Raw genomic sequence first — 23,633 nt, forward strand, 5'->3', positions numbered from 1 at the left:
GGATGTTTTTCTTAATTTGTAGACATATGTGCTGAAGCAATTTTTCTACAGTACGTCAGTTGTTTGGTGATGTTTTTTTTCACTTAGTAATTGCACCAAAGGCTAAAAAAATACAAAGTTGTTGAGTGCAGTTGTTGAAGACTTTTAAAAATAAATAAATTTGGGCATCTGTAAAAAAGATTAAAATTAATTTTATTGGCATGCCGGTATGGGAATTCAGCAATTTTTTGCAGATTTAACATTATTGTGTTCGTATTTGGAGTAACTTCGTATAAATACAGAACAAACAAAATTTTACTAAACACCAAAAAAGAGAAAAAAGTATATATTTTAACATAAAACGCATTTGAATAAGAGATCGAACGGATGTTCATAACCCTATTGGCCGTCATTTGCTTTTGTCATATAAACTGATCCCCAGATGCAACAAAATGTATCTTAATATTAAGATAATACAAAACAGTGAACCATTAACGTGTGGAAAAGATGGTATACCACAAACATTTGTACACCATATACATATATATCAATATAGTCTTATCAACTAATATACATGGTGGTATGTCCTAACGGACCATAACATTTTATCTATGAGACATGCTTCACATTTTTAATTGTCAACTGTAATGGACACGTTTGGTAAAACTGTGTCTCAAACAAAACAAAAAGGCACATACCAGTGACAGTTCCAGTAAGGGGTGGTCCTGAAACAGAAACAGTCGTTCCACTAACAGAAGGTCCAATACTAGCGACAGTGGTTCCAGTAACTGATGGTCCGACATTAGTAATAGTTGGTCCTGTAACATATGGTCCACTTACAGACGGTACTGTGGCAGGTATAGTTGTACCACTCACTGATGGTACTGTGGCAGATATAGTCGTCTCACTTACAGAAGGAACTGCGCCTGATATTGTTGAAGTTCCAAATGATATTCTAGGTGGAGATGTTCCACCTGCTGCACCCTTTTGAGTAGTTGATACCGTAATAGATGGTACTGTGCCTGGGATTGTTGTTCCACTGACGGATGGTTCTGTTGCAGATACGGTTGTTACGCTAACTGATGGTCCAGTGGAAGAGACAGTAGTTCCACTAACAGAAGGTACTGTTGCAGATACTGTTGTCCCACTTATAGTTGGTCCTGTGGCAGAAACAGTTGTTCCACCAACTGATGGTACTGTGCCAGGAATAGTTGTTCCACTAACTGATGGTACTGTGGCAGAGAATGTTGTTCCACTTACTAATGGTACTGTGGCAGAAACAGTTGTTCCGCTAACCGATGGTCCTGTTGCAGAGACAGTTGTTCCGCTTACCGATGGTCCTGTGGCAGAGATAGTTGTTCCACTTACAGTTGGTTCTGTGGCAGAAACAGTTGTTCCACTCACAGATGGTCCTGTGGCAGAGACTGTTGTTCCACTAACTGATGGTACTGTGCCTGGTATAGTTGTTCCACTGACGGATGGTCCTGTGGCAGAGACAGTTGTTCCGCTTACCGATGGTCCTGTGGCAGAGACAGTTGTTCCACTTACAGAAGGTACTGTTGCAGATACTGTTGTCCCACTAACTGATGGTCCTGTGGCAGAAACAGTTGCTCCGCTTACAGATGGTACAGTGGCAAAAACACTTGTTCCACTTACAGATGGTACTGTGCCAGATATTGTTGAAGTTTCAAATGATATTCTAGGTGGAGATGTACCACCTGCTGCACCCTTTTGAGTAGTTGATACCGAAATAGATGGTACTGTGCCTGGGACAGTTGTTCCACTGACGGATGGTCCTGTGCCAGGGAAAGTTGTTCCACTGACGGATGGTCCTGAAACAGATACTGTTGTTCCACTTACTGATGGCCCTGTGGCAGAGACAGTTGTTCCACTTACAGATGGTCCTGTGGCAGATATAGTTGTCCCACTTACAGATGGTCCTGAAACAGATACTGTTGTTCCACTTACTGACGGTACTGTGGCAGATATAGTTGTTCCACTAACTGATGGTCCTGTGGCAGAGACAGTTGTTCCGCTTACAGATGGTCCTGTGGCAGAAACAGTTGTCCCACTCACAGATGGTCCTGTAGCAGAGACAGTTGTTCCACTAACAGATGGTCCTGTGGCCGAGACTGTTGTTCCACTAACTGATGGTACTATAGCAGAAACAGTTGTTCCACTCACAGATGGTCCTGTGGCAGAGACAGCTGTTGCACTTACAGATGGTCCTGTGGCAGATACAGTTGTTGCGCTTACAGATGGTCCTGTGGCAGAAACAGTTGTTCCACTCACAGATGGTCCTGTGGCGGAAACAGTTGTTCCACTCACAGATGGTACTGTAGCAGAAACAGTTATCCCACCTACAGATGGTACTGTGGCAGAAACAGTCGTCCCACTTACAGAAGGTCCTGTGGCAGAAACAGTTGTCCCACTTACTGATGGTACTGTGGCAGAGACAGTTGTCCCACTTACAGATGGTCCTGTGGCAGAGACAGTTGTTCCACTCACAGATGGTCCTGTGGCAGAGACAGTTGTTTCACTTACAGATGGTCCTGTGGCAGATATAGTTGTCCCACTTACAGATGGTCCTGAAACAGATACTGTTGTTCCACTTACTGATGGTTCAGTGGCAGAAACAGTCGTTCCACTTATAGATGGTCCAGTGACAGAGACAGTTGTTCCACTTACTAATGGTACTGTGGCAGAAACAGTTGTCCCACTTACAGAAGGTCCTGTGGCAGAAACAGTTGTTCCACTTACAGATGGTCCAGTGGCAGAGACAGTTGTCCCACTTACAGATGGTCCTGTGGCAGAGACTGTTGTTCCACCTACTGATGGTCCTGTGGCAGAGACTGTTGTTCCACTAACTGATGGTACTGTAGCAGATACAGTTGTTCCACTTATAGATGGTACAGTGGCAGAGAAAGATGTTCCACTCACAGATGGTCCTGTGGCAGAGACAGTTGTTCCACTTACAGATGGTCCTGTGGCAGAAACAGTTGTTCCACTCACAGATAGTCCTGTGGCAGAAACAGTTGTTCCACTTACAGATGGCCCTGTGGCAGAGACTGTTGTTCCACTAACTGATGGGACTGTAGCAGATACAGTTGTTCCACTTATAGATGGTCCTGTGGCAGAGACTGTTGTTCCACTAACTGATGGTACTGTGGCAGAGACAGTTGTTCCACTTACAGATGGTCCTGTGGCAGAGACTGTTGTTCCACCTACAGATGGTCCAGTGGCAGAAACAGTTGTTCCACTCACAGATAGTCCTGTGGCAGAAACAGTTGTTCCACTTACTGATGGTCCAGTGGCAGAAACAGTCGTTCCACTTACTGATGGTACTGTGGCAGAAACAGTTGTTCCGCTAACCGATGGTACTGTGGCAGAAACAGTTGTTCCGCTAACCGATGGTCCTGTGGCAGAGACAGTTGTTCCGCTTACTGATGGTCCTGTGGCAGAAACAGTTGTTCCACTCACAGATGGTACTGTGGCAGAAACAGTTGTTCCGCTAACCGATGGTCCTGTTGCAGAGACTGTTGTTCCACCTACAGATGGTCCAGTGGAAGAAACAGTTGTTCCACTTACAGATGGTACTGTGCCAGATATTGTTGAAGTTCCAAATGATATTCTAGGTGGAGATGTACCACCTGCTGCACCCTTTTGAGTAGTTGATACCGAAATAGATGGTACTGTGCCTGGGATAGTTGTTCCACTGACGGATGGTCCTGTGCCAGGGAAAGTTGTTCCACTGACGGATGTTCCTGTGGTAGAGACAGTTGTTCCGCTAACCGATGGTCCTGTTGCAGAGACTGTTGTTCCACTTACTGATGGCCCTGTGGCAGAGACAGTTGTTTCACTTACAGATGGTCCTGTGGCAGATATAGTTGTCCCACTTACAGATGGTCCTGAAACAGATACTGTTGTTCCACTCACAGATGGTCCTGTGGCAGAAACAGTTGTTCCACTTACTGATGGTACTGTGAAAGAAACAGTTGTCCCACTTACAGAAGGTCCTGTGGCAGAAACAGTTGTTCCACTTACAGATGGTCCAGTGGCAGAGACAGTTGTCCCACTTACAGATGGTCCTGTGGCAGAAACTGTTGTTCCACCTACTGATGGTCCTGTGGCAGAGACTGTTGTTCCACTAACTGATGGTACTGTAGCAGATACAGTTGTTCCACTTATGGATGGTCCAGTGGCAGAGACAGTTGTTCCACTCACAGATGGTCCTGTGGCAGAGACAGTTGTTCCACTTACAGATGGTCCTGTGGCAGAAACAGTTGTTCCACTCACAGATAGTCCTGTGGCAGAAACAGTTGTTCCACTTACTGATGGTCCAGTGGCAGAAACAGTCGTTCCACTTACTGATGGTACTGTGGCAGAAACAGTTGTTCCGCTAACCGATGGTCCTGTGGCAGAAACAGTTGTTCCACTCACAGATGGTACTGTGGCAGAAACAGTTGTTCCGCTAACCGATGGTCCTGTTGCAGAGACTGTTGTTCCACCTACAGATGGTCCAGTGGAAGAAACAGTTGTTCCACTTACAGATGGTACTGTGCCAGATATTGTTGAAGTTCCAAATGATATTCTAGGTGGAGATGTACCACCTGCTGCACCCTTTTGAGTAGTTGATACCGAAATAGATGGTACTGTGCCTGGGATAGTTGTTCCACTGACGGATGGTCCTGTGCCAGGGAAAGTTGTTCCACTGACGGATGTTCCTGTGGTAGAGACAGTTGTTCCGCTAACCGATGGTCCTGTTGCAGAGACTGTTGTTCCACTTACTGATGGCCCTGTGGCAGAGACAGTTGTTTCACTTACAGATGGTCCTGTGGCAGATATAGTTGTCCCACTTACAGATGGTCCTGAAACAGATACTGTTGTTCCACTCACAGATGGTCCTGTGGCAGAAACAGTTGTTCCACTTACTGATGGTACTGTGAAAGAAACAGTTGTCCCACTTACAGAAGGTCCTGTGGCAGAAACAGTTGTTCCACTTACAGATGGTCCAGTGGCAGAGACAGTTGTCCCACTTACTGATGGTCCTGTGGCAGAGACTGTTGTTCCACCTACTGATGGTCCTGTGGCAGAGACTGTTGTTCCACTAACTGATGGTACTGTAGCAGATACAGTTGTTCCACTTATGGATGGTCCAGTGGCAGAGACAGTTGTTCCACTCACAGATGGTCCTGTGGCAGAGACAGTTGTTCCACTTACAGATGGTCCTGTGGCAGAAACAGTTGTTCCACTCACAGATAGTCCTGTGGCAGAAACAGTTGTTCCACTTACTGATGGTCCAGTGGCAGAAACAGTCGTTCCACTTACTGATGGTACTGTGGCAGAAACAGTTGTTCCGCTAACCGATGGTCCTGTGGCAGAGACAGTTGTTCCGCTTACTGATGGTCCTGTGACAGAAACAGTTGTTCCACTCACAGATGGTACTGTGGCAGAAACAGTTGTTCCGCTAACCGATGGTCCTGTTGCAGAGACTGTTGTTCCACCTACAGATGGTCCAGTGGAAGAAACAGTTGTTCCACTTACAGATGGTACTGTGCCAGATATTGTTGAAGTTCCAAATGATATTCTAGGTGGAGATGTACCACCTGCTGCACCCTTTTGAGTAGTTGATACCGAAATAGATGGTACTGTGCCTGGGATAGTTGTTCCACTGACGGATGGTCCTGTGCCAGGAAAAGTTGTTCCACTGACGGATGTTCCTGTGGTAGAGACAGTTGTTCCGCTAACCGATGGTCCTGTTGCAGAGACTGTTGTTCCACTTACTGATGGCCCTGTGGCAGAGACAGTTGTTTCACTTACAGATGGTCCTGTGGCAGATATAGTTGTCCCACTTACAGATGGTCCTGAAACAGATACTGTTGTTCCACTCACTGACGGTACTGTGGCAGATATGGTTGTTCCACTTACTGATGGTCCAGTGGCAGAAACAGTCGTTCCACTTACTGATGGTACTGTGGCAGAAACAGTTGTTCCGCTAACCGATGGTCCTGTGGCAGAGACAGTTGTTCCGCTTACAGATGGTCCTGTGGCAGAAACAGTTGTTCCACTCACAGATGGTCCTCTGGCAGAAACAGTTGTTCCACTTACTGATGGTACTGTGGCAGAAACAGTTGTCCCACTTACAGAAGGTCCTGTGGCAGAAACAGTTGTTCCACTTACAGATGGTCCAGTGGCAGAGACAGTTGTCCCACTTACAGATGGTCCTGTGGCAGAGACTGTTGTTCCACCTACTGATGGTCCTGTGGCAGAGACTGTTGTTCCACTAACTGATGGTACTGTAGCAGATACAGTTGTTCCACTTATGGATGGTCCAGTGACAGAGACAGTTGTTCCACTTACAAATGGTACTGTGGCAGAAACAGTTGTCCCACTTACAGAAGGTCCTGTGGCAGAAACAGTTGTTCCACTTACAGATGGTCCAGTGGCAGAGACAGTTGTCCCACTTACAGATGGTCCTGTGGCAGAGACTGTTGTTTCACCTACTGATGGTCCTGTGGCAGAGACTGTTGTTCCACTAACTGATGGTACTGTAGCAGATACAGTTGTTCCACTTATAGATGGTACAGTGGCAGAGAAAGTTGTTCCACTCACAGATGGTCCTGTGGCAGAGGCAGTTGTTCCACTTACAGATGGTCCTGTGGCAGAAACAGTTGTTCCACTCACAGATAGTCCTGTGGCAGAAACAGTTGTTCCACTTACAGATGGCCCTGTGGCAGAGACTGTTGTTCCACTAACTGATGGTACTGTAGCAGATACAGTTGTTCCACTTATAGATGGTCCTGTGGCAGAGACTGTTGTTCCACTAACTGATGGTACTGTGGCAGAGACAGTTGTTCCACTTACAGATGGTCCTGTGGCAGAGACTGTTGTTCCACCTACAGATGGTCCAGTGGCAGAAACAGTTGTTCCACTCACAGATAGTCCTGTGGCAGAAACAGTTGTTCCACTTACTGATGGTCCAGTGGCAGAAACAGTCGTTCCACTTACTGATGGTACTGTGGCAGAAACAGTTGTTCCGCTAACCGATGGTCCTGTGGCAGTGACAGTTGTTCCGCTTACTGATGGTCCTGTGGCAGAAACAGTTGTTCCACTCACAGATGGTACTGTGGCAGAAACAGTTGTTCCGCTAACCGATGGTCCTGTTGCAGAGCTTGTTGTTCCACCTACAGATGGTCCAGTGGAAGAAAAAGTTGTTCCACTTACAGATGGTACTGTGCCAGATATTGTTGAAGTTCCAAATGATATTCTAGGTGGAGATGTACCACCTGCTGCACCCTTTTGAGTAGTTGATACCGAAATAGATGGTACTGTGCCTGGGATAGTTGTTCCACTGACGGATGGTCCTGTGCCAGGGAAAGTTGTTCCACTGACGGATGTTCCTGTGGTAGAGACAGTTGTTCCGCTAACCGATGGTCCTGTTGCAGAGACTGTTGTTCCACTTACTGATGGCCCTGTGGCAGAGACAGTTGTTTCACGTACAGATGGTCCTGTGGCAGATATAGTTGTCCCACTTACAGATGGTCCTGAAACAGATACTGTTGTTCCACTCACAGATGGTCCTGTGGCAGAAACAGTTGTTCCACTTACTGATGGTACTGTGGCAGAAACAGTTGTCCCACTTACAGAAGGTACTGTGGCAGAAACAGTTGTTCCACTTACAGATGGTCCAGTGGCAGAGACAGTTGTCCCACTTACAGATGGTCCTGTGGCAGAGACTGTTGTTCCACCTACTGATGGTACTGTAGCAGATACAGTTGTTCCACTTATGGATGGTCCAGTGGTAGAGAAAGTTGTTCCACTCACAGATGGTCCTGTGGCAGAGACAGTTGTTCCACTAACAGATGGTCCTGTGGCAGAAACAGTTGTTCCACTCACAGATAGTCCTGTGGCAGAAACAGTTGTTCCACTTACTGATGGTCCAGTGGCAGAAACAGTCGTTCCACTTACTGATGGTACTGTGGCAGAAACAGTTGTTCCGCTAACCGATGGTCCTGTGGCAGAGACAGTTGTTCCGCTTACTGATGGTCCTGTGGCAGAAACAGTTGTTCCACTCACAGATGGTACTGTGGCAGAAACAGTTGTTCCGCTAACCGATGGTCCTGTAGCAGAGACTGTTGTTCCACCTACAGATGGTCCAGTGGAAGAAACAGTTGTTCCACTTACAGATGGTACTGTGCCAGATATTGTTGAAGTTCCAAATGATATTCTAGGTGGAGATGTACCACCTGCTGCACCCTTTTGAGTAGTTGATACCGAAATAGATGGTACTGTGCCTGGGATAGTTGTTCCACTGACGGATGGTCCTGTGCCAGGGAAAGTTGTTCCACTGACGGATGTTCCTGTGGTAGAGACAGTTGTTCCGCTAACCGAAGGTCCTGTTGCAGAGACTGTTGTTCCACTTACTGATGGCCCTGTGGCAGAGACAGTTGTTTCACTTACAGATGGTCCTGTGGCAGATATAGTTGTCCCACTTACAGATGGTCCTGAAACAGATACTGTTGTTCCACTCACTGACGGTACTGTGGCAGATATGGTTGTTCCACTTACTGATGGTCCAGTGGCAGAAACAGTCGTTCCACTTACTGATGGTACTGTGGCAGAGACAGTTGTTCCGCTTACAGATGGTCCTGTGGCAGAAACAGTTGTTCCACTCACAGATGGTCCTGTGGCAGAAACAGTTGTTCCACTTACTGATGGTACTGTGGCAGAAACAGTTGTCCCACTTACAGAAGGTCCTGTGGCAGAAACAGTTGTTCCACTTACAGATGGTCCAGTGGCAGAGACAGTTGTCCCACTTACAGATGGTCCTGTGGCAGAGACTGTTGTTCCACCTACTGATGGTCCTGTGGCAGAGACTGTTGTTCCACTAACTGATGGTACTGTAGCAGATACAGTTGTTCCACTTATGGATGGTCCAGTGGCAGAGAAAGTTGTTCCACTCACAGATGGTCCTGTGGCAGAGACAGTTGTTCCACTTACAGATGGTCCTGTGGCAGAAACAGTTGTTCCACTCACAGATAGTCCTGTGGCAGAAACAGTTGTTCCACTTACTGATGGTCCAGTGGCAGAAACAGTCGTTCTACTTACTGATGGTACTGTGGCAGAAACAGTTGTTCCGCTAACCGATGGTCCTGTGGCAGAGACAGTTGTTCCGCTTACTGATGGTCCTGTGGCAGAAACAGTTGTTCCACTCACAGATGGTACTGTGGCAGAAACAGTTGTTCCGCTAACCGATGGTCCTGTTGCAGAGACTGTTGTTCCACCTACAGATGGTCCAGTGGAAGAAACAGTTGTTCCACTTACAGATGGTACTGTGCCAGATATTGTTGAAGTTCCAAATGATATTCTAGGTGGAGATGTACCACCTGCTGCACCCTTTTGAGTAGTTGATACCGAAATAGATGGTACTGTGCCTGGGATAGTTGTTCCACTGACGGATGGTCCTGTGCCAGGGAAAGTTGTTCCACTGACGGATGTTCCTGTAGAAGAGACAGTTGTTCCGCTAACCGATGGTCCTGTTGCAGAGACTGTTGTTCCACTTACTGATGGCCCTGTGGCAGAGACAGTTGTTTCACTTACAGATGGTCCTGTGGCAGATATAGTTGTCCCACTTACAGATGGTCCTGAAACAGATACTGTTGTTCCACTCACTGACGGTACTGTGGCAGATATGGTTGTTTCACTTACTGATGGTCCAGTGGCAGAAACAGTCGTTCCACTTACTGATGGTACTGTGGCAGAAACAGTTGTTCCGCTAACCGATGGTCCTGTGGCAGAGACAGTTGTTCCGCTTACAGATGGTCCTGTGGCAGAAACAGTTGTTCCACTCACAGATGGTCCTGTGGCAGAAACAGTTGTTCCACTTACAGATGGTCCTGTGGCAGAGACTGTTGTTCCACTAGCTGATGGTACTGTAGCAGATACAGTTGTTCCACTTATAGATGGTCCAGTGACAGAGACAGTTGTTCCACTCACAGATGGTCCTGTGGCAGAGACAGTTGTTCCACTTACAGATGGTCCTGTGGCAGAGACTGTTGTTCCACCTACAGATGGTGCAGTGGCAGAAACAGTTGTTCCACTTACAGATGGTACTGTGCCAGATATTGTTGAAGTTCCAAATGATATTCTAGGTGGGGATGTACCACCTGCTGCACCCTTTTGAGTAGTTGATACCGAAATAGATGGTATTGTGCCTGGGATAGTTGTTCCACTGACGGATGGTCCTGTGCCAGGGAAAGTTGTTCCACTGACGGATGGTCCTGAAACAGATAATGTTGTTCCACTTACTGACGGTCCTGTGGCAGAGACAGTTGTTCCACTTACAGATGGTCCTGTCGCAGATATAGTTGTCCCACTTACAGATGGTCCTGAAACAGATACTGTTGTTCCACTTACTGACGGTACTGTGGCAGATGTAGTTGGTCCACTTACTGATGGTCCAGTGGCAGAAACAGTCGTTCCACTTACTGATGGTACTGTGGCAGAAACAGTTGTTCCGCTAACCGATGGTCCTGTGGCAGAGACAGTTGTTCCGCTTACAGATGGTCCTGTGGCAGAAACAGTTGTTCCACTCACAGATGGTACTGTGGCAGAAACAGTTGTTCCGCTAACCGATGGTCCTGTGGCAGAGACTGTTGTTCCACCTACAGATGGTCCAGTGGCAGAAACAGTTGTCCCACTTATAGATGGTCCAGTGACAAAGACAGTTGTTCCACTCACAGATGGTCCTGTGGCAGAGACAGTTGTTTCACTTACAGATGGTCCTGTGGCAGAGACTGTTGTTCCACCTACAGATGGGCCAGTGGCAGAAACAGTTGTTCCACTTACAGATGGTACTGTGCCAGATATTGTTGAAGTTCCAAATGATATTCTAGGTGGAGATGTACCACCTGCTGCACCCTTTTGAGTAGTTGATACCGAAACAGATGGTACTGTGCCTGGGATAGTTGTTCCACTGACGGATGGTCCTGTGCCAGGGAAAGTTGTTCCACTGACGGATGGTCCTGAAACAGATACTGTTGTTCCACTTACTGATGGTCCTGTGGCAGAGGCAGTTGTTCCACTTACAGATGGTCCTGTGGCAGATATAGTTGTCCCACTTACAGATGGTCCTGAAACAGATACTGTTGTTCCACTTACTGACGATACTGTGGCAGATATAGTTGTTCCACTTACTGATGGTCCAGTGGCAGAAACAGTCGTTCCACTTACTGATGGTACTGTGGAAGAAACAGTTGTTCCGCTAACTGATGGTCCTGTGGCAGAGACAGTTGTTCCACTTACAGATGGTCCTGTGGCAAATACAGTTGTTCCACTAATGGATGGTAATGTGGCAGATATAGTTGTCCCACTTACAGATTGTCCTGTGGCAGATACAGTTGTTCCACTAATAGATGGCGATGTGGCAGATATAGTTGTTTCAGTTACTGATGGTCCTTTACTAGAAAGGGTTATCCCTGTAATAGAACAAAAATAAAAATTTCTACATATTCTTTTAGGATTTTTTTCTACAAGATATCAAAAGTTTACTATATAGCAAAATCAACTAATTTAAATATTTAAAAAAAAACACGTTATTTCAAATGAAATGATCCGTTTAGGGGATCAATACAGCATAATCATTTATCTTCTAATACTAACCAGCAGTAGGAACTGTCGTTACACCTTGTGTAGTGGATTCTACAATATAAAAAAAAATTGAAAACAGCGAAAATACGTTTACGAGTGTTGATTTATAAATATTTTTGTAAAAAAAGGATCTTGTATTCGAATTCAAACTAAATTAGTCATAAGAAGATGCAGCCATGCTATTGTAAATTATATACATTAGCATACACGGACGTAAATTTAAACAAGTTATATTGACAAGTGTGCTTTATAAGTGTAAAATATATTATATGAGGCTTATAAGCGTTACTGGTGGGTCTTATAATCCTGGTTCCTTTAATAACTAAAATACATATCAGTGCAACATACATTGACAAATGATTTATTTAAAGTATACAGATATGTGATCTAGTACGTATCAGTTCCACATACACTTATAAATGTAACTCTTATGTTTAACATTTTATATAAGTTCTCAAGTTACAAAAATATGAAGGTATTTCAAAAGATATTTGGTTTTACATACAATGTCAATGTAACGAACCTTGTATGGTTTTTTTCTTAATCGAATGAAATACGGCAATATGCATTTGCGGATATATACATTTCGAATAATATACTTTAACAGATAATTTTCATGAAAGTAATGATACATTTTCTGCTTAAACTAACATTCTAAGGGTGAAAATATTACTTTCAAGTGTAGAATGCACAACACAATTAGCGTTATACATTTTAATCTTAAAGTTCAAAGTGAACTTTAAAAGAAAAACAAGATACCCAACCAAATAATTCCAATATTATTAGACCAACATTTCTCTTACCCATAAGACACCCAATTAAATCAAATCGGAGTTTAATAGGCTGAGATTGGGCTACTGGAATGATCTGAATTGCCTTAACTGGTTCCAATGATGGTAGGTCTACAGTCACGACACTATCTCCATCTGTATTACCTACAAACTCCTAAAAATTACGAAAATAATATTAATATACTATAGCAATTGGTTAAATAATTTTTAAACATACTTGTGGAAATCATGAGAAAAGTGAATTAAAAAAACAAATAAACAAGTTTACAGGTGCCACTAGAGATAAAGAGTCTGTGTCGCTCATCTAGGTTATGGGCATTTTCAACAATCAACATTCTCCAACATTGTAGGGTAGAACAAAATTCATGACAAACTTTTTTTTTTTTGTATAATTGATGATAATTTTTCTGTTTACAGTTTCTTGCATTCACCTTTAGTTATTGTCAAAACCACAAAAAGATAACAAAGTTATCATTAAATTGCTCTTTTCAAGCGTCTACTAGCGATATCGGAAATCTATGAAGTATTGTAGATTTAGTTTTAGCTGATTAATTTGTTATTCAAAGTGCCTATCTATCTTTCATAGTTTCAACATGTTCAGGATAATAAACAAAACCCATGCATATGGTGGTTGACATGTTTGGTCCTTGGACACATTTCATAAAATGGATACCATATGCTAATGGTGATTATGGCCATGTTTGATAATATTTGGCCCAGAAGTTTCAGAAGAGAAATTCTTTGTAAAATTAAAGAGAGAAGTGATGAGAAGAGATCACTTGGACCCTTTGAATATGTTAGCTACAAAAAGAGATTCCTATTCGTGCATGTAACAATATTTCAAACTATACATTACGTCAAAAACAGGAAAGTATGGATTAATACTAATATACTGAGAAAGAACTGCTTTGGTCAATTTCATACTTTCAACATATAAGATAATGTGATATGTTATTCATTGCTCTAGAAATAGCGTTAATACATGATGTATGAGTAATTATTCTTGTTACTTCGTTCATTTATAAAATGCTTGCATCAAATTATTTTACTTACGCACAGGTCATTAGACCTAAATAAAGATATATAGTTTTCAAATTTGTGACATCGGTTTTGATTTTTTTTAATAAACGTTGGCTGCTTTGGTTTTACTTGCCTATTTAAACCAAATTATTGTAATATGAAATTGGATCCCAGTATTTATCACGCTTTTCAATAACATATTATCAAAGACCCATCCTAAGTTTTTAACTATCCTTCTGCGTTGACCAAAAATATATTAGTGTAACTAAGATACAACTACTCGGATAACGCCGTCAATATCCTTACCATAGGATTTCCATTAATATCATTTATATCTTCCCACTGTCCGTCCACATTTTTCACCTTCACAGTAAACTTCTCCAAGAAAGTATCGTTAATTCCTCCGCCTTGTATTAAAATAGCATTGACGATTGCAGTAGTTGGAAAGGAAACGGTGACATTTGGGCTTTTATCATTCAATACATCAGGTGTCCATGCAGTTCCGTTGATTTGGGAATCTACTTGTGGGTTGATTTCGCTACTGTAATCTACATATTGATCAGGAATAGCTCCAACATTTCTCATTTCGTCTTCACAAAACTCTAAAAAGAAAAATGAAATGCGTAACGAGGGATGATCTAAATATTGTTTAATTGTTTTGTTTGATTTATTTTAAGTTATATAATTAGGGAAAGAAGATAAGGTACTGCGTAACACAAAACTGTACTTTCCAAGAATGTATACATTTTCATCCATTCTTGCAAAAGTTTACATGTAGTCTTTTATTTTCTATATAATGTTTGCTTTTTGTTGTTTGCCATAGTATTTTTTTTTATATTTCCTGCATTTTTTTTATTTTGTCCCCTTGATAACTTCTCTGTTTATAAGAATTTTTCAGCATAAAGAACGTTATGGATACAAAATTAATGTAGAATACCGATTTAAATAAGTTAAAACATATGAACATTGACTTTTTTATGGTAGGGAATGTCACCAATGATTCCTGAATTAATATTCATTGTATATCTGGAATACATACCTACTGTAGTTACTTGCTGTGTACCTGTAAAGTCAAGGGGAAGAGTAGAGTTTATAGTATTACAAATAGGCAATATATATATAAATATATAATGATAAGATATTCAGGTGTTGCCTGAACTCATGTTTTGTATTCCAGCGAATTTTCAATGATTTTTTTATTCTAATTTTTGCTATTAATTAGTTTGAAGAATGTATCATGAACCCCCTCCCATTAAATAAAATGAATGGCCGAAGAAAAAACATGAATGGAAGCCTTAAAATAAGATATGAGAATCCGGAATAATAAAATGAAATTTGCATGTTTATTTTATTGATGAGTGTGAGGCTCTGGTAAACAACAATTTTCATTATTATCCGTTTTCTCATTGGTATATTTCGATATATTAATCTACATAAAGTTAATACTAATAAAAGTCAATATTGTGAACAGTAATTAATGATATTCATACTTACAGTATCCAATGAAGCAGTGGACAAAATGTAATGAGTTAGTAGTGATAATACTCACCAGGTTACCAGGCAGCATGAAACAAAATGTTAACAAAAACTATATCAAACATTCTATATCATTCACCAATGTTGATACTTACTTGTTGTAATACTTACTTTTTGTTGTCTTAGTGGAAGCGATATGTAGCATTTTTCATCAGCTTGACAGTGATGACTGTAGTCGGAACCATTTCGGCCCTGAAATACACAACCCAATACACAGACTCAAATCATACTATACTATACTTACCATACATTTTACTTACCTAGACGAATCTTCAATTACATCTTCTTTGTTTCATCTACAATTATTTTGTCAATGAGCTTCATTCCCTGTAATGCATTATAAATAAGAATGAATAATATGTATACGGGAAATATACAAATAACAACTCGTTATACAACAATTTAAATTCTGTCAAAATGAACTTACCCAAAGCAATCATTTGCCTCTATCATTTCATAGAGTTTTGTTATACATACCAAATTCTAAAATCCGAAGCAAAAGATGATATTGCTGACAAAAGTCAACAAGTAATGACACTTCTTCGCCATAACTTTACATCCGACAACGCCCTCTAACGTTTTATGACATCCTTTATCTGTTTGTTAAGACTGCTCAAATACATGTCACCTCCATTGTAGGTACATGTACTTGTTGTATGATATTGATGGTAAGTTTGTCTGCATGGTACTTTATTCACAACCCTTTACTGTCGCTGGAAAAAATGGAAATCTCGCTATACTTTTATTATTCTAAACTGTACTCAAACTTCTGTCTTATCTGTCATATCCTACTTGTTATTCTGATATCTGATTGCGTTATTTCTTCTCACGTTTGTACGGGAATTCATTTTTTAACTTCTATGTTTGTCCGTTTAAAGGTTTTTTTCACTGCATAATTATATATCAGAAAATTAAGTCCAGTTTTTTTTTGGGTTTTTTTTGTCAATTTATTTCATCAGTGTGCTTAATTTTGATTTCTTACTAAAAGTGGGACTGAACTATTTATTTTGTTTGTGGTGACGATAACTGAAATTCTGATTATTATGTATTATTTCAAATAACCTGAAAATACAATAAAATACGTATTGTCTTTGAGTGTTCTACTCTTTTTATTGTAAAAAATACTGTTATCAATTAAACGTAACAAGTTGGAGTAAACTTTTGTGTGTACAATATATTTTTTTTATAAATTCATTTTTTTTTTCTTAATATACACAAAATATAAGAAATAAAGGGTGGAAAAAGTAAAAATATATCTTGAGCTGGAGTTTGAAGCGATACAACAAATTATATAATAATGGAATCGCAAACGGAAAAATGCGGAAAAAAATAAAATTAAGTACTGATATATAGAAAAGTGAGTTTTGTTGAAGGTATGACTCTTTTATGTACTGTTTCGCGTCTTATTTGAAGAATTTCAAATTAAAAAACTAAATTCTATTGCAATAATAATATGAAGTTATAAAACATATTTGTGAATAACATAGGGATACAATTCAAGTGTTACAACTCTTTTATGTGGAAACCCGTAAATCGGAGAAACGATGACGTGACAGAAACGTGGAGATAAACAATAAAAGCGGTCATACGACTTCTTATGGGGATTATTGTCAGCAATTAACTTATTTCATTCCACGTTGTAATTTTGTCCTTACATCTTGAAAACTATAGATAGAGATTTGTAACAATAAATATCAACAAGATAAGATCTTAAAAAAATTAAGGCAACATAGCCGATATATCGTCAGTCGGCTCCTTATTGAAGTTATTACTTGCCGTTAAATGATGCTTTTGACGTGTTTGCATTTTTTTTTACTAGATGAATAGTAATGTAAATAACAAAAATTAACCAGACAGTCAGTCGTGTCAAAGTGACACATCCGGGTATTCTAGCGACCTCTTGGCGGGATACCAAACTCATTACAATACACAAACAACACGGTTTAGTGTTCAGTGGACCAGTTAATATACTACATGTACATACTGTGTACAACTTTGTGAACCGAGTCCGATATCTTAGAAATAACAAGGAGTTGTTATAATAATTTGAATACACAATTCCTTGGTACTAGCGAAGATATGAAATCATACATATATAATATCAAGTTAAACCCATAACGTTTTAAATGTATAGGTAAACTGATAAAAATATGGCAGGAAAAAAACTCAAAGATTTGTTTTAAAATGTTGAGGAAAATAAATGTTACAAAGGACAAGGTACGATAAGGCCTGGGTTTTTTTACCCCCTATTTTCTTATTTTTTATATTCTGTTTTGGAAAGCTACTTATTATGCTAAAATATTTCCTTATGTTTGAAGTTTGAATGGATTTGGGAACAGTATATCTATAACAACGTGACCAAGGATTTTTTTTCAATTTCAATGTCATGAGAAGGTTTTTGCTGTCTAAATCGCCATAATTTCTCCCGGTCATGTAGGCGCACGCTATCAAATTTTAAGAAACAAAGGCCAAAAAGCGTAATGTTTCCTTCTTAAGCATTTGTTTTGCCCTTAAAGGCTTTTAACCCCCTAATCTCACCCATGTATTGAAGTTCATCCAAAAAAACTTCAAATCTAAGGGATTATTATATCGTGATAAGTAACTTTCCCCCAAAAAATTTGAAAAATGAGAAAAAAGGGGGGCAAAATACGGGACTTATCGTAAATTGTCCTCATATAAGAAAATTTCAAAGTATGTAAAAATACTAAAAGGAAGCTAAGTGCTTTCCTCTTGTGTAAAAGTTATCTGAATTTTCCAAAAGAAGTCGCAGGAAAAAATATGAAAATTTTAAATGCAGAGGGGAAAAGTCACAAATCCGATCGGAAATAATATACATTTTTCTTGTTCAAATGTACAACAATAGTTTTTATCTGTTAAAGTTATATGGAACTTTCAACTGTTAATAAACAGTACGTCTAAACACTCAGTCTGCAAATGATCTATTAGCGCACTTATAATATGCCACTAAAGACTATAAGGGGTATTGTCACATGTGCATTGTTAGTATATTATGGTAGACATAGATATGTAATGCATAATTTATAACAATATTATAATAGTCCCAGGTCGTACGTTTCAAATATTTTATCCACTAGTGGTTTCCTGTTCTAGCTGTTGTTTATGGCAGTCTCAAAATTTGAGCCCCCACTTACGCATTGACAGATCACTGGGGGACTATTTTTTTTTTGGGGGGGGGGGGGGGGGGGGGACAAACAATTTTCTTTACCTCAAAGAAACAAATACTTTTCATGTTCTATCATTAAATTACCGAAGTATACTTTAGATTTAACCAATTGATTTTGAATTAAAAAAAAATAGATTTAAAAACAACAATAAATCCCCGAGTGTTTTAATGTTAAACGCATCCAATGTCTGTTTTTTTTCTTTCTTTTCTTATGCAGATTTTTTCTTCTTCATTTAAAAAAAATAATTCTAGTGTAATCAAGGAATTTAGGACAAGGTAGTCACGGGGAAAAGGTCACTATACAGTTTGGAGATTATTATTTTACTTTGAACAAGAAAACACTCATCATTTTTTTTTAATTTATTTATTTATCATGTTTATCATATGTTAAGCATCGTTGTAATTTTGTTCATTCTATAAATATCAATAATAATCGAATTAGTGTTATGAAAAAAAATGTCAATGTGGTTTGGTACTGAATGGCTTCGTGGTGCAATTGGCTTTTGCATGATTTAAATGAATACATTTTCATTTGTCCAGGCTTATATTAATTTCCTTAACCTAAAAACATGAATGTATGCACTAAAAAGAAAATGTTTTAAGACCTTTCTCTATACGAACAATTATCAACTCATCACTCACAAATTTGTAACTTTATGTTCTAAGACTCTTTGTGCTGTAACTTTCTATCCGTTTACCTAATCAGTTATGTAATTTGACACATGACTAACGGTTTAAATTGGTTTTCTATTTGATACTTACAAATTTATATGAAACGGACATAAAAAGTAACCCTCCAAAAGGTATGTTGGACGATGTCATATTGTTATAAAATATTTTAGGATGGTCCTAGGACGTAGTAAGGACTGTCCTAATATAGCTTTGTTTTACATCCTAAGACATGTCTAAGACACGTCCTAAGACCACCCTAAATAATGTCCCAAGTAGATATATAGAAAGATGTGGTGTGAGTGCCAATGAGACAACTCTCCATCCAAATAACATTTATAAAAGTAAACAATTATAGGTCAATGTACGGACTTCAACACGGAGTCTTGGCTCACACCAAACAAAAAGCTATAAAGGGCACCACAAATTACTAGTGTAAAACCATTCAAACGAGAAAACCAGCGGTCTTATCTATATAAAAAACGAGAAACACGTATGAATTACATAAACAAACGACAACTGCTGTACATCAGATTCCTGATTTGGGACAGGTGCAATATTTGCAGCGGGATTATATGTTTTAACGGTACCAAAATGTCTCCCTTTTTCTGAAACAATAGCATAACATCACAACATAGAAAACCACACGATAAAATATCAATTTGGAGGCTAACTCAATAAAAAAAAAGTAAATTAACACACTATAAACGAATAAATTTGATCTGCGATACCTGAATGCAAATGCACAGCTAATAAACTATTAGGGATAAACATTGAAGGCCAAAAAGCAAACAAACAAATCCAAACAAATCCATGGAAAGACACCATAGCGAAATTTTTAACCCTTCGAAAATAATCACTTTATCATTTGTTTCGCATGAACTTCGTATAATCGTCTTATTTTTCAATCGGTCAGTGTCACGGTGGGTATGGTTGTCCTGCGAAAGAACGTTCTTTGCTGGTGATGTGGTCCTGTCAGGTGCTGGTGGGTCCTGATTCTGTGCTGGTGGGTTTGTTTACATTGTATCAGAACGGCAATAAAACGACTGTTTTGTTGTTTATTTTTTCTCTGATGCATCATAAGTACCATGTAAAGTATATTACTACAATATTATATTGCAAAAGTCGTGCAAGTTCGTTAAACGGAATTGTCCTGACGCTGTGCTGGTGATAAGAAAAACGGTCCTGGTTCTGTGCTCCTATGTCCTGGTTCTGTGCCTATATATTTTAGTTAAAAGTGGCATATATTCAAGATCATTGATGCTGTACTGTTATTGACTAATTAACTGTTGTCTGCTTTCTTGAAATTGACATTGTTGTGAATCTATTTACTGTTATTATGAGAGAAAAATGCCCCTATTTTTATTTTATTTTTTAAATTAACTGTATCTTAATTATTGACCTGTTAATGGATCCCTTCTTGCCCCCTTTTAAGATGAGAAAATATGTTTACGATTTTCGGGCTTACGATAATTTTGCAAGATCACCAAAAATATGTTGTAATTTATACAATACTTATATAAAGTAGATGATGTGGTATGTTTGTTGTCAATGGACAAATTCCATAAGAAACCAAAGGAAGAATGTGTTAGCAACCATACGTCATCATACGACCTTCAACAATAACCCATAAAATAAAAATGTAAAAGGTTTTGCATAAAAATGGAGAGCAAAAATATAGAACAAAGGACTTTCTGAGCGTTTGAATCATATGTCTTTAGCAGCTTAAAACATATTTGTGTGTGAACAATTTAGTGCTGACTATAAGAATGACAATAGTATTGCGGGTTTGTTTGGGGTTTATTGGGGGGGGGGGGGGGGGGGGGATAAGTTAGAGCGTGGTTGCAGGAAAGTTTTAAGCTTGGAAAAGTTTCTCGTAAGATTTAGAAGTTGTATTTTAAAAGAAAAATGTATCTTGTAGCTATTAAGAATCACTTGCTGTATCTGTCCGTGTTTTAACATAATTTTTTTGTTGTCTGAACGGTTATCAGGTATCTCTTTTCGAAAGTTCGATAGAACACTAAAAAAAATCACTATTTTATGAAAGGGCAGACTAGAATATGTCAGAGAATTAAGACGAGATAACCATTGTACAAAAAAGTAGATGGAAATGTGAAAGTTTTCGTGCGTCAGGTGCAACAGCATACGAACAGCTAACATGCCTCGTCAGGGTGGAAGCTAAAAATTCCACGAAAATTTGATTTAAAACCTTTATTTGTTCCAACAAAGTTATTGAGATTTTGTTGAGGATTTAACAAGCTACGACAAGAAGATTTTTTTTTTAGAATTTTCAGCTCTTCTATAAATATATGCAAAGCAAACCATTGATTAAATTGCTTGCTATGATAGTTTGGATGTTTGTAAACGACAGGTTAGTAGTCTGTTTACTATATACTAGAATTTGTTTGGACAATAAACATTAACTTCAATTCCTGTCAGTTTGTATTTGTCCAATCAAATCCAAGTATGTATTGAAACTCCGCCTACCTATTGTTTGAAAACATCCAAGCCAACATAGCAAGCAAGTTAATCAAAGTTTTTTTTGTATGCTTTTATAGTAGAGCTGAACTAAATAATGCAAAGAAGCGTTTAAGTCTTTCGCCAAAAATTACTATCAATTTCTTTTTGTCCTATGTAAACTTCCGTACCATTTCCTTCCATTCAAGATCATTATAAAATTGAACTGTAAAATATCACTTGATACCTTCTTAATTCCTTTATAAGTTTTATGTAAACATAATTATGACAATAACTGTTGTGAGCACAAGATTCACTACACACTTTTAAAGTTCTGCTTCATCAAACATTAAAATGTGAACTTAAGTTTTGAGACTTTTTTAATCGACACGATTGGAATTTTGTATATATGTGAAAACATGGTTTATCTATTAGTTGAAAATGCGGCTTTGAACTAGCTGTCAGTACCTGCGAGCATTTGTTGTTCAATAATGTGTGTCTTTGTGTTATTATTTTATGTGATAAATTGGTGTGTTGGTACACCACTGTAACAATGAAGGAGGAAATGAGGAGGGTTGGTTGGGCGGAAGTGGGGAGGGCTATGCGGAGCGCTAACAAACATGTCTATGCGGCATGGGCTTTGATCATTGTTGAAGCATCAATGTAAGGGGCATTTAATATCTTGATAAAACTATTCTTATTTTAGATACTATATATTGTTATCTGATATTGGACGAAAGATGTTGTCCTTTTATGTAATTATGTAATACAAGTTACGATCATTTGAAACACATATCAAACAGCCAAATGGATGCACAAGAGCTAAAATAGGAGTCATAGATCCTATTGACAACAATTATCTGCCCAATTTTATTGATTTTGTAACATTTGTTTCAAATATGACCAACTTCTTATCCAAAATCACCAGCACCGTATCAGGACACACCAGCACAATGACAGGACCCACCAGCCCAGTATCAGGACATGAATAAATTGAGAAAATGCTAAATTTTAATAAATTGCAATGTTTTTTCACAAAAAAGTTTTGTCGTGTGGATTGCGGTATAGAAAGCGAACTCTATGAGCATTTTTGTTTTATTTTTTCAGTTCTAGATTTTCTGAAAATGAGCATTTTTGTGTTACGCTTACTGAAACAGATGATAGGGTCAACTTTTTAATGGTTTACATATGAACCAATAAGAAACAAAATTGAAAAATCTCAACTGTTTTCTTTCATTTTTTATGAGTGAAAACGTCAAAAATCATCATTTTCGTCTTTGATTACATTTTTTCATTGATCACCAGCACCCGTCAGGACCGAATCACCAGCACAGAACGTTCTCTTGCAGGACAACCATACCCACCGTGAGTGTTGTTTTGAAAATATGGCAGGTAATTAAAGTTCGTGTTTTGAAGCCGAAGTTTAACGATTGTCACCTGTTTGTCAACAAAAAGCATGGATATGAGCACGTGTTTAACATGTACTTAAGAATTGAATGCTCCTTTTTGTAAATTCATTGGGGTGTAAAAGCACTGACCGAAGTGCATTTTGTATGAAGCGCGGTAGCGCTTCATTCTAAAAATGTGCGCACGGTCAACGTTTTTACAACCCTATGAAGTTATAAAAAGAAGCATTCAATACTTATAATACATTTTTTAGCTATGATCATGAAAACAAGAATTTCATATTTTTTTGATTTTATTCACCTGTGCACTTTATTGTGGGACCACGTGTTAATCATGAATGAAAAGTTTTATTGAGTGATGCAATTGCTTACGGAATAACACGTGATGTGCAGTTAGCCAATCAGAATAAAGTGTTATAATGAAACATACAAGAACACAACCAACAAATAATAATTCTGGACGTGGTAGAAATGGTGGCGTCAGAGGTCGAAATGGTAAACGAAGAGGGTATTAGGTTAAATGTGGATTTTGGAACTTAAATGGCTGGAATACTGATTGTAAACGGGATAAATTTAACCTTTTAACCGATATCATCGAACAATGTAATCTGCATATAGTTGGACTGGCGGAAACACACTTAAGAGGAAATGATTCTATTGTAATGCATGGATATCAATGGTTTGGCCATAACCGAAATAATATACATAAACGTGCGAAATGTGGATCGGGTGGAGTTGGTGTTTTAGTCAGGAACGATTTTGCTGACCAGTTTTCAATAGAAATTGTCGAAAGCAGTAAAGATGGAATCATGTGGATTCGATTTACTGAAAAAAACTGTGTCCAAAACTGTTTTTATGTTTGCGTGGTGTATTTGCCACCAGAGAACTCTACTAGAGCATATTATCAGTGATATTTATACAATTCCGAATGAAAATATGTTT

The 23,633-nt window shown here is 39.1% G+C and overlaps 1 protein-coding gene across 1 annotated transcript in view; it reads right to left on the bottom strand.

Moving 5' to 3' along the window:
* LOC134705646 (mucin-19-like) overlaps positions 1–23,633 on the bottom strand; it is a 49,280-nt gene that overhangs the window by 5,479 nt on the left and 20,168 nt on the right. Inside the window, exons 2-7 of the mRNA XM_063564366.1 lie at positions 15,071–15,167; positions 14,479–14,502; positions 13,746–14,041; positions 12,432–12,573; positions 11,641–11,679; positions 678–11,456 (exon numbers count right to left, since the gene is read on the bottom strand). Coding sequence (XP_063420436.1) covers positions 678–11,456; positions 11,641–11,679; positions 12,432–12,573; positions 13,746–14,041; positions 14,479–14,502; positions 15,071–15,167 — 11,377 coding nt within the window. The remainder of the gene's footprint in view (positions 1–677; positions 11,457–11,640; positions 11,680–12,431; positions 12,574–13,745; positions 14,042–14,478; positions 14,503–15,070; positions 15,168–23,633) is intronic.

The sequence above is a fragment of the Mytilus trossulus genome, chromosome 2, assembly GCF_036588685.1.
Source record: "Mytilus trossulus isolate FHL-02 chromosome 2, PNRI_Mtr1.1.1.hap1, whole genome shotgun sequence".
In the NCBI taxonomy this organism is placed as follows: Eukaryota; Metazoa; Mollusca; class Bivalvia; order Mytilida; family Mytilidae; genus Mytilus; species Mytilus trossulus.